The sequence below is a fragment of the Macaca mulatta genome, chromosome 1, assembly GCF_049350105.2.
Source record: "Macaca mulatta isolate MMU2019108-1 chromosome 1, T2T-MMU8v2.0, whole genome shotgun sequence".
Taxonomy (NCBI): Eukaryota; Metazoa; Chordata; class Mammalia; order Primates; family Cercopithecidae; genus Macaca; species Macaca mulatta.
In genome coordinates this window covers 115,711,810-115,722,940 of record NC_133406.1, presented here as the reverse complement: position 1 = coordinate 115,722,940, position 11,131 = coordinate 115,711,810, and the positions used below count along the sequence as shown (strand labels likewise).

The window sequence follows — 11,131 nt, the reverse complement described above, 5'->3', positions numbered from 1 at the left end:
CTCCTCCTTCACCTTCTGCCACGACTGTAAGTTTCCTGAGGCCTCCCGAGAAGCTGGGCAGATGCCAGCGTCATGCTTCCTGTAGAGCCTGCAGAACCATGAGCCAATTAAACCTCTTTTCTTTATAAATTACCCAGTCTCAGGTATTTCTTTACAGCAATGCAAGAGCAGCCTAATAAACCTCCCAACAACTGAGTTCTCCCAGTAGTCTTGCCATCAGTGGAAATTTATTACACTATACAGAACAGGGGTCCTGGGGTCTCCTGTGTGTGAGGGAGCATATTACATTGTCTTGGGAGTGATGGGTGAGATTTTTAGGTTCATTAAAAGAAAGCATGGGTTAAAAAAACAAAACTTCAGAAACACAAATTTACATTCTCTACCCCCAGGTCTCCTTGTGACAATCATCCCCAAAATTTTCAGATTCTGTCTGGCCATAAAAGTGAGATTTTGGCATTATTAGCATCACTGGTGTGAACTAGTTACCATAACCCCCCCAGAGGCCTCTTTAGCCTTTTCTTGTACAAGATACAAAGCGTAGACAGAAGAGGAGACACAGGCCTCAGGCCCCCAAAGACAAGGCCATCTGAAGAACAGGGTCAACAGTTTATTTCTTGGTGCCTCCAAGAGCTCATGGAAAAGAAGCACAGTGAGCAACAAGCAACAGTGGTCGGTAAATGGATACCACTCAACACGTTGCCACAGTCTCAGCTTGGCTGTGTGGTACATGCTGCCAAGGGTTGGGTGCCAAGAGAGAGCAGAATGAAGCCAGGTCCCCAAGGAAGTGAGGGCTCAAAATATGGACTGAGGGTGATGAGGGTGGAGTTCAAATCCAGATGTCAGAGCTACAATCGCCCCCAGGGTAGCGGAGTTCATGGGCGAGGGCTGGGCCTAGAGGCTCCTTCCCGAAGTCCACCAGGAAGTTGGGGTTCAACTTCAGCCCTCCTTTTACTGTGTCTACATCAACCTGCAGCATCACAGAGCCTTCCCTGGTGGAAAAGGGGAATGGGGTAAGGGAGAAGTCAGAGATTTTAGGGGAAGGCTCCTGAGGAACAAGGAATGACCAGGGTCTTGATGGGCCATCTGTGTGGTGGGGTACACGGGTCTCCCTAAGGAGTCTTCAGAAAGCCAAACGACCCCTCTGGAAGAGGAGGGCTGGGGAGGTGAGCCCATGTGTCTGCTTCTCACCTGATGAGATCAGGGTAAAACTGCTTGTCCCAGGCGCTGTACAGCGACGTGGTCACGTAGAGGCGCTTCCCGTCCAGGCTGAGCTGGATCATCTGAGGGCCTCCAGCCACCCGTTTTCCCTTGGGAAAACCAGGGGTCAGAGCCCAGGGTAACACACAGATCCTAGGCACCACCCCAAACCCAAGAGCATGCTCAGCTGCTCCCCCACATATTCCTCAAGCATGGGTCTGAGGAGTCCAGCAAGTAGGGGGAGAGGCTCTTACCTTGACCACCAGGGGCTCTGGCTGGGACTTTAGTTCCTGGTCCTCTAGCACTTGCACGGGGCCTCCCTTAACGATGCTGCCCCCGAGGAAGAGCTGGATGGGGAGGTGCAGAGGATAAGGAGGACCGTAGTGGGAGGCGCACATGTTGCAGGAAGAGCAGCTTGCCTGACTGGGATCCCTCTTTCCTTTCAGACATGCTCTGCATGCCCATCCCTGGCCTGGACAGTCCTGGGCCTTCGCTGTCCCGCAGCCCACATGTCTGCTTTTCCTGCACCTCCCTCATCATCCGCCAGCTGCTTCAGACCATCCACCCCATCCCCAGATTCTCTTATCCTTCCTTCCTTCCTTCCCTTCTGCTCCTCCTGCCAGGGCCCCCACCTGTCCTGTGAGGCGGGGTCTCTGTGGGTCAGAGACGTCATACTGCCTCAGGTCCCCATGCAGCCAGTTGCTGAAGTACAGGAAGCGGTCATCCAGGGACAGCAGGATGTCGGTGATCAGGCCTGGGGGCGGAGGCGAGTAGAGCCTTTAAGGACTCTTGTTTCCCAGGCCAAGAATCAACTTTCCCGTGCCCTAGGCACTCACCTGGCATTTCGGGCAGCAGCCAGCCCTTCACTTTCTTGGGGGGCACCTGGATCACCTTCTCCACTGACCAAGTACCTCCCTACGTTGAGGGGTGGAGGGTTAGGTTAGCTGGCAGAGAGGTGAGCCTATCAGAATTGGGGACTGAGGGTTAGATCTGGGTTGCCCAGACCTGGGAGGGAGAGAATAGATGACCGGCTTTCTTTCCACTAGGATCTAACTCCATGCAAGCCCCTTTAGGCAGGGGTTGTGTTTGCCTCATCACTGCATTCCCAGAACATAGCACAGTGCCCAGCACAGAAATTCACTGAGTAGTTTTTGAATGAATGAATAAATATGGCCAGTTAGGGTTCAGGCAGAAGTTGGCCTACCACTGAGAGAAGAGAGACAAGGCATGCAGCCTCGTTTTTTTCGTTCCTGGAGATGCCTGGGAGCACCATTACAGAAGCCTGCTTAGGTAGAGCTGCTGACAAAACTACTGGGAGGGGAGGGCCAGAGGGCGTATGTCACCTCGTTCTTGTAGAAGCGCTGGATGGTGGAGCTGAGCGCGCAGCCCACAAAGCCTTGGGCAGCATCTGGGTTGTGCAGGAAGCGGATCTCCAATGGAATAAGCCCATCTTTTAGAGACAGGGTCTGCACGATCTCATGGCGCTGCCAGTCCCATACATATAAGTGGCTCCCGTACAGCCCTGGGGTGGGAGTGGGGCCGGAGGATAGGCTCAGCATCAGGGGTTGGAAGGCATGGGCAGACAGGCCACTAACCAGGGCAGAAGGTTAAGAAATGGATTGGAGGGATCAGGAGGACGCTTGAGCAATCTGAGCACGCAGTGCATCCTATGCCATCTCCCTCAGATTCTGGGGCCACAGGAGGGAAGTGCGGGGCTGGGAGATTTGGAGCAGAAAGCAAGGGGATGTGGGCCCAAGGCTCCTGCTGGCCCGTGGGGGGATTCTCACCAGCCTCCACATCAGCAGGGTTGAAGCCATCTCGTAAGACATTGGGAGCTGCCCACTCAGTGCTGATCATGACATTGTGTCGAGGCTGGTACCAGAAGTCATAGCCCAATGGCGCAGCACCCCCAGGTCGCTCCCATGTCCCCTTCACCTCGAACGTCTCCCCATCCAGCAGCACAAAACCCCCTGAACAGGGAAGTAAGTAGGGTGGCAGGTAGAGGCAGTAGAGACACTAACCCCACCCTCCAGCCCTCTCCCCCAGGCACGGCTAAGAGGCTGAAAGCCCATTGCCTCCACCTCCACTGCTGGATTTGCCAGCTCCTTAAATTCAGGCATCCATGGCTGGGGGCGCAGTGGCTCATACCTGTAATCCCAGCACTGTGGGAGGCTGAGGCGGGCGGATCACTTGAGGTCAGGAGTTCAAGAACAGCCTGGCCAACATGGTGCAACCCTGTCTCTATCAAAAATACAAAAAATTACCCAGGCATGGTGTCACGTGCCTGTAATCCCAGCTACTCAGGAGCTTGAACCAGTGAGGTGGAGGTTGGAGTGAGCTGAGATTGCGCCACTGCACACCAGCAGCCTGGGCAACAGAGCGAGACTCCATCTCAAAAAAAAAAAAGGAAAAGAAAAAGTAAATAAAAAATTCAGGCATCCAAAGGGTCTCACCCAGGCATTCAAAGGTGGCCAGGTGGCAGGGGGTGCTTTACCCTAGTGCCCCTGCCTCCTATCAACTTCATCCCTCTCTCAGACCACAGCAGAAATGTTTCTCCTACAATATCTTCTGGGACTCAGTACCTGGTATTCTGTTGTCCAGCCTCCCACTTTTGGAGTGGGATTCCTCCCAGAGTCTAAGCTCCATTCTGCTCACTACATTTTTTTTGAGATAAGGTCTCACTCTGACGCCCAAGCTGAAATGCTGTGGTTCAATTACAGCTCATTGCAGCCTCGACCTCCCTGGGCTCAGGTGATCCTCCTACCTCAGCCTCTTGAGAAGTGGGGGTTACAGGCCTGCACCACCACACCCAGCTAATTTGTGTATTTTTAGTGCAGAGTTGCCAGTGCCAACTCTGTGTTATCGGCAGACAACACACAGACGGGGTTTCACCATATTGGCCAGGCTGGTTTGGAATTCCTGAGCTCAGGCGATCCGCTGGCCTCGGCCTCTTGAAGTGCTGGGATTATAGGTGTAAAGCACCACACCTGGCCTGTTTTGACTATAACTTTGAACTGAATTCATCAGTGAAGACTCATCTTAATAGAAATATTCAAAACTGAAGTTACTTGCTAACATTTAAAATACTGACTGGGATCCAGCTCACTGGTTCTCCTTGGAAAGTCATTCCATCCCTCCCCTTCCATTCTGCTCCTCCCACAGAACAATGCTTTCCACATTTCACAGCTATGGAAGTTTTCATGAGCACATATGCTGGCAGGTACCTTTGCCATTGCCCTTGAGGTCTCCCAGGGAGCTGATCATCAGCTCCCCGCTGGCCAGGCAGTGGCTGGTGTGGAGAAAGGCCAGTTCGCACTTGGCATGGATGTCCTTGGGCTCAATGACCTGGAAGGGGTGGGGAATGGTGTCAGAATCATACGGGACTGGGAGTCCCTGCTCTTAACCGCCATACTCCTCCTACTTCTTCTATCTGCTGACTCTGTCATCTTTTCCTTCAAAACATGGACACAACTCTCCCTGTGGGAATATGACAGAGATTCAGTCTGGTAACTTCTACAGAGCAGCAAGGGAAAGTCAGAGAGATTGCTAATAACTTCCCGGGCAGGAAGCGCTGACCTTTCCCCGTGTGTCCTGAAGGCACACGCAGCCCTGTGAAACCATAAGCTCCTCCCGGGCTGGCCCAGACCTGTGTTAACTCTATTACCAGTAGACAACACAGTACGTGCTCGGCACCAAGAGTGCACTAAACAAAGTGTTGGGAGGGACTGGAGTTTTTAAAAGAAGCCCTGAGCTCCTAACCACACAGGGGGAGTAAATGGCTCCCTCCCTCTCTCAGAGTAAAACAAGAAGCCTCCTCCCTCTTCTCCAGTGCCCTGGTCACCGTGCTGGAGGGTGATGACCCAGAATGCCTGGGTAGACTCTGCTCTGAAGTCCAACCTCCCTCCCTGCTGCCGAGCCAGATCCTGTGTAAGAGCTGGAGGCTGCTGGTTTAGGTCTGGCTTCCTGCCCGTAGGCTGCCTGGGGTGGCAGGTGTCTTGTGGTCTACTGAGCTGGCAAGGGCAGAAGACATGCCTTGTGCAGCTTTGGGGCCCGGGGCTCAGAGCCCACGTCCACCACATAGATGCGAGAGGAGATGAGACTGGGCAGCACCAGCTTGGTGCGCGACTTGCTGCTATCACCGAAGCAGCTGCTGCAGGTGTTCCATCCTGAGTGATGCAGCTCATCCTTCAGGTTGGGCATGGGCAGCCGGTGGATGACCTAGGATGTGGGGAGATGGGGTGCTCTTCCAGGCCACGCCTCTGTCCGCTTCTGGAAGAGGGGCCCCTGTGGACCTATTTTGGTTTGGAAGCACGGCACAGGCTGGATTTCAGCACTCCCCTTGTCCCAGGTTGAGCCTGCCCATCCATACCCAGGGAGGACCAAGAAGGATAGAGCTGGGAAGGGGGGCCCCAGGGCCAGGGAGGAGGGCAGCTACGCTCTTAAAGTAGCTGGTGCCCAAGCCCTGCCTTACCTGGCAATACTGGGGAGACTTGGGGTCAACATCCACAGTGGCCAGGTAATCTGGGGCCTCAGTGCCAGTGTTTCGGTAAATGCAGGGCAGGTAGATGATCTCTTCTCTGGGTCCTGCAGGGTAGAAAGCAGGCAGCAGGGACGGCAGGGTGGGAAGGAAGGGCAGGGGAAGTGCTGGGTGTGCCAGAGGGTGGGGGCTAGGTCTGAAGTCCCTCCACCCCTGGCTGTGGAATCAGCAGTAGGGCACTGGCTCTCAGACCATGGCAATTACCTTTCATGGCCTCCAGAGGGGTGGAGTAGCCGGGTCCACAGTTCCCACATTTTGTAGCTGTGGAAGCAATGGGGCACATTGGCTGGGCCACACTCGAGGGTGAAGGCTCCCTCCCCACATCCTGCAGCATACATCCCAGTGGGCCACGGCAGTGCGGCTGGCCTACGTCCCCAATCCAGCCTCGTTGCTCTGGCCTGTCCTCTCTGCCCCCTCAGAGCCCTGATGAGGGTGAGGTTGTGCTGGGAAGAACTGGAGACACATGACCTGAAGGTAGACAGACAGTCCAGCAGGGCCCAGGGAGGGCCGGAGGAGGGCTGATGCAGCTGGGGTCGTGTGGTGTAGTGAATATGACACAGACTCGGAGCCCAACCCCAGCCCACCACTGACTAGCCAGGGGAGCTTGGGCAAAGTACTGAAGCTCCTCGACCTCAATTTCTGCATCGTCTATAAAACGGAGATGGTAAGAATTCCACAGTGGGCTTTTACGAGAAGTAAACACAAGGATGCAGTTGGTGTGCAGCTCTCTGCTTGTCTGGCCAAAGCCCAGGCACTGTTCGTGGGGAGCCACTCTCAGGGAGACAGCGTGGCGCCTGCTCAGCTCCCTTCACCAAGATGTTTCTATATCACGGGGAGGCCAATTCCTGCTTTTCTCTCCCCTGGGTCCTGATCCCAGGCTGCTAGCCAAGGGCTGGAGTACATAACTGAGAGTCTGGGGCTAATAGCAGCTGGAAGTCCTCAGGCCGGTTTCTACCCCTGGGTGTGCCCCACTTCCTTTATCTGGAAAGTGAGGTGTTTGGCCCAACTCTGGAGAGCCCAGAGGCCTGCCCACCAGAGAGGTAGGGAGCAACCCTTCTTATCTCTGAAGTCTGGCAAGAGGGGTCACACTAATCTCCAGGAGGGAAGTCAGCAGATGTGCAGCAGGGCTGGGACATCACAGCTGCCAGCACCCCAGCATCAGAGTTTGGGGCCTGCTGGGGAGCAGGGGCTAAAGAATAACCCAGACGGGGCGGCAGGCTGAAAGAAACCCTGGAGTGGAGTCCACAGGCCTGGGCCCTGTCTCCTGCCTTGTCCTGTGGCCAGTCCAGCCTCTGCCTTCACAGCTGGGCCGCAAGTGAGGAGCCAGGAGTAGGCAGAGTGGGGGCCACCGCTGGGGCTTGGGACTCCCACTCGCAGCAGCCAAAGGACTTAGGAAGTTGAGAGGCAGCAACAGCGTTCAGAGTCTGGAAACCTGGTTTCAAGTCCCAGGTCTGATGCCCCGTTTCTCCATTTTCTCCTCTTCATTTATGAAAAGTGGGCAATAATGATATTCTACCTACTTCTCTAGGTAGATATGGAGGACATGTAAGACAATGTATTTCAAAGTCCTTTCATAAAACTGAATTAGGCCATGTGCGGTGGCTCACACCTGTAATCCCAGCACTTTGGGAGGCTGAGGCGGGCAGATTACCTAATGTCAGGAGTTTGAGACCAGCCTCGCCAACATGGCAAAACCCTGTCTCTATTAAAAATACAAAAATTAACTGGACGTGGTGGCGTACACCTGTAATCCCAGCTACTTGGGAGGCTGAGGCAGGAGAATGGCTTGAACCCGGGAGGTGGAGGCTGCAGTGAGCCGAGATCGCACCACTGCACTCCAGTCTGGGCTACAAGAGTGAAATTCTGACTCAAAAAAAAAAAAAAAAACAAAAAACAGTGAGTTACTGTGTAAATATGGGAAGGGCTGTGCCAGAGGTCAGGAGAATGCCAGAGAGTGCTTGATGCCCGGAGAGAGGGCTGGAGGTGGGGCAGGGAGAAAGAGAGAGAGAGATCCAGTTCTGCTACATAACCTTGCTAAGTCGGGGCTTGGCACCAGATGCCAGGGGGTGGGGAAGGAAGTTGCTGGATACAGAAGGGAAAGGAGGTTAAAAAACTCCAAGACATCAAGACAGAGATACAAAAACTACAAAGCCAGGGAGAAACTGAGAGGGAAGTAAAGGTGCAGAGGAGGAGCTGCCCGCTCTGCAGCCTCTGCTCACCCCCCACCCCAACAACCCCAGCAACCCCAGCAACCCCAGCCCCAGCATTTCGCAGGGTCAGGCCCAGCATGCCACCGCAGCCCCAGGGAGCATCATTCCTCTTTCTGGGGAATAGCCCCCATCTGAAGCATCTCAAGCAAGATCTCAGAGCAGCTCTGGGTTTGGGATAGACCCAGGGAAAGCTCAAGTGGGTTTTCCATGCCAGGCTGGCTGCTGGGCATTCTGCCAGCTGAGGAAGAGCCAGCCTCAAGTGGGGAAGGACCTCCCAACCAAACCCCAATTCCTTCTCAGCCTGTCACCCAGGAGCCCACGGATGGAGGAATAGCAGGGCCAAGGGGGGATTTAGGGGTGGAGGAGGCATTGAAACAGGTCCCCAGTGAAAGAGCGCGGGTGTCTCTGATTTCCCTCCCAAAGAGCTTTGCTGTGTGGGGTAGCTAGAGAGTGACCTGGGCACAGAAAAGCTTGGACTCCCTACCTCCCTCCCTGGAGTGCAAAGTTGGCCCAGGGCTGAAATCAGGATCATCTCTTTCCTATGTGAGGGCCAGGGACCGAGTGGTGTTCTCTAAGAGTGCCCCCGTCTGATTTTCCCAGCTGCAGAAAGGCACCCTGGCCCCAGCCTCTGCTGAATGGAGCCAAGTCAGGGCCCAGGATCCCACTTCCCAGCAGTGCCTCTGCCCACCTTCCTCAGAAAGTTTGACTAAGCTGGGAAATGCAGCGGGGTGGTGGGGGAGGGGTGTGCAGACTGGGGACAATGAAGCAGAGTCCACTGCTCCCTCCCCAGCTACCCCCTCAGGTTTTCTAGCATTTTCTGGGGGAGGGCCTTCCAAGTTAGGGGCAGACAGAGCAGGCAATGCGTGATTGGAAGCCCCTCTCCTTACCCATGCTGCCAACTGGTACACTTTGATCCTGGCGGGTTTGCTGTGCTGGTGTTAGAGGCCGTTGTTCCAGGGAAGGAGCAAAGGGAAGGAATTTATACAACCAGCTGGGGGTGGGGCAGAGAAGGAGGAGGGCCCGGGCTATAGCCCAGAGTGAACTACTCAGGGCAGCTGGCCAGGATACTCTCACGTGGCCTAGGGCAACTGGTGTTTGAATTATGGGGTGTGCGTGTATGTGTTTAAGTGTGCATGTGTGGGAGCCTGTCCTTCCTTCCTTCCTTCCTTCCTTCCTTCCTTCCTTCCTTCCTTCCTTCCTTCCTTCCTTCCTTCCTTCCTTTCCTTTCCTTTCTTTCTACAGGGTTTCACTCTTGCCCAGGCTGGAGTGCAGTGGCGCGATCTTGGCTCACTGCAGCCTCTGCCTCCTGGGTTCAAGCGATTCTCCTGCCTCATCCTCCCGAGTAGCTGGGATTACGGGCACCCGCCAGGTGTGCCAGGCCCAGCAATTTTGTATTTTTAGCAGAGAAGGGATTGCACCATGTTGGCCAGACTGGTTTCAAACTCCTGACCTCAGGTGATCCACCCATGTCAGCCTCCAAAAGTGCTGGGATTACAGGTGTGAGCTGCCGACCCCGGCCAGTGGGTGGGTGCCTGGGTGTGTGTAGATATGTGTGTCTGGGCATGTGTGTGTTCCTGTATACCTGTGTGTTGCTCATGCATGTGCCTGCATCAGTGTGTATCTGTGCCTGTGTGTGAATTTCCACCTGTGCGAATGTGCCTGTGAGTGTGCTTGTGTGTATTTGTATGTGTGTGTGTGTGTGCGCCTCTGTGAGTATGTGCCTGCCAGAGTATCTACGCCTGTGTGGATATGTGCATAAGTGCCTGTGTATGTGTAGCGTGTGGCTATGTGGCTGTGTGTGTGCTTGTGTAAGCCTGCACATGTATGTGCTCCTGTGTCTCCAAATGCTCATCTTTGTATTTGGATCTGTCTCTTGGCATTTAGGGACACCCGGGACTGTGGGCCCATCTGCTCCTACCTCCACAGCCAGGGTCACCTCTTCCCTAAGATTGCCCTCTTATTCCAGATATTCATACTCTTTGGATAAAAGCTCTGGGGTGAAGTTTTTATTGGTTAGGAAAAAGAGTAAAGTCTGGGCTTGAGATTGCAAGTAGAATACAAGGTTTCCAAACCAGAGTGGAGGGAAGGGGAGCAAAATTGGGCCTTGGTGCATTGGGTGTCTGTCTTCCTGGCTCCCATCAGTGAGGGATCATGTGCCCATCAAGGAAGACTCCCTATGGCTGCCCAGGGCAAGGGTCTTCTCTTTTTTTCTTTTCTTTTCTTTTTTTTTTTTTTGAGACACAGTCTCGCTCTGTCGCCCAGGCTGGAGTGCAGTGGCCAGATCTCAGCTCGCTGCAAGCTCCGCCTCCCAGGTTCATGCCATTCTCCTGCCTCAGCCTCCTGAGTACCTGGGACTACAGGCGCCCGCCACCTCGCCCGGCTAGTTTTTTTGTATTTTTAGTAGAGACGGGGTTTCACCGTGTTAGCCAGGATGGTCTCGATCTCCTGACCTCGTGATCTGCCCGTCTCGGCCTCCCAAAGTGCTGGGATTACGGGCTTGAGCCACTGCACCCGGCCAAGGGTCTTCTCTTATCCCCAGCGCCACTCAACCCCTCTTGGCTCCATCCTGCGTCTATCATCCTCACCATTGTGCCATCAGCCTGCCAGGCATCACAGAGAGCCTTGTGTGTACAGCTGCCCCACAGGGGAGGCTCCAAAGGCTGCTTCCTTGTCTTTGCCTGCTTCCTCCTGTCCTGGCTACCTCCACTCACCCTACCTTCACCCTTCCCTCTGGCCCTCCCTTCTTCCTCTTCCTGAGGTCTCCATCTCCTGCCTCCTGTCTGTTCTCCAGCTTCTTGGCTTGGGGTAGTCCACCACACAAGATCTGAAAGAGAAAGAAACCTTATCCCCACCTTCTCATAAAAAACTATTCAGTCATTAACTAAAAAAAAAAACAACAAAGCTGTTATTTTGTTTGTTGTGGTCTGTCATTGACTACCTCTTTCATGCTCCTGAGCTCTGACTTGGCTGGTCTCTGCAGCTCCTCCATGGCATCCCTCACCTCTGCCTGTGGATTTCTCCCTGAACTCTTGCTCTACAGCCAGCAAGGTGGTTGGGGAAGTTGTCCTAATCTGGGTTGCAGATGGAGGCAGTGAAGGTAGAGGGGTGATTCTCCTGCCTCAGCCTCCCGAGTAGCTAGGACTACAGGTGTCCACCACCACACCTGGCTCATTTTTGTATTTTTAGT

General features: G+C 54.3%; 1 protein-coding gene across 4 annotated transcripts; it reads right to left on the bottom strand.

The window, feature by feature from the left end:
• Nucleotides 1-210: 210 nt before the first annotated feature.
• Nucleotides 211-8,897, bottom strand: SELENBP1 (selenium binding protein 1). Of its 4 annotated transcripts, none has more exons than XM_077947335.1 (12): nucleotides 8,832-8,897; nucleotides 5,939-5,995; nucleotides 5,669-5,781; nucleotides 5,204-5,415; nucleotides 4,422-4,580; nucleotides 2,985-3,167; nucleotides 2,541-2,719; nucleotides 2,034-2,112; nucleotides 1,830-1,951; nucleotides 1,452-1,544; nucleotides 1,189-1,307; nucleotides 211-989 (listed from the first exon to the last, which is right to left on the bottom strand). In XM_077947335.1, exons 4-12 carry the CDS (start codon nucleotides 5,379-5,381, stop codon nucleotides 827-829), a joined length of 1,275 nt encoding a protein of 424 aa, XP_077803461.1. In that variant the 5' UTR covers nucleotides 5,382-5,415; nucleotides 5,669-5,781; nucleotides 5,939-5,995; nucleotides 8,832-8,897; the 3' UTR covers nucleotides 211-826. The 4 variants fall into 4 exon arrangements, with proteins under 4 accessions (XP_077803461.1, XP_015007568.2, XP_077803446.1 ...); XM_015152082.3 differs by having other exon boundaries at nucleotides 4,422-4,542; nucleotides 5,230-5,415; XM_077947320.1 differs by lacking the exon at nucleotides 5,204-5,415 and having other exon boundaries at nucleotides 4,422-4,542; nucleotides 5,939-6,202.
• Between the last annotated feature and the right edge of the window lie 2,234 nt (nucleotides 8,898-11,131).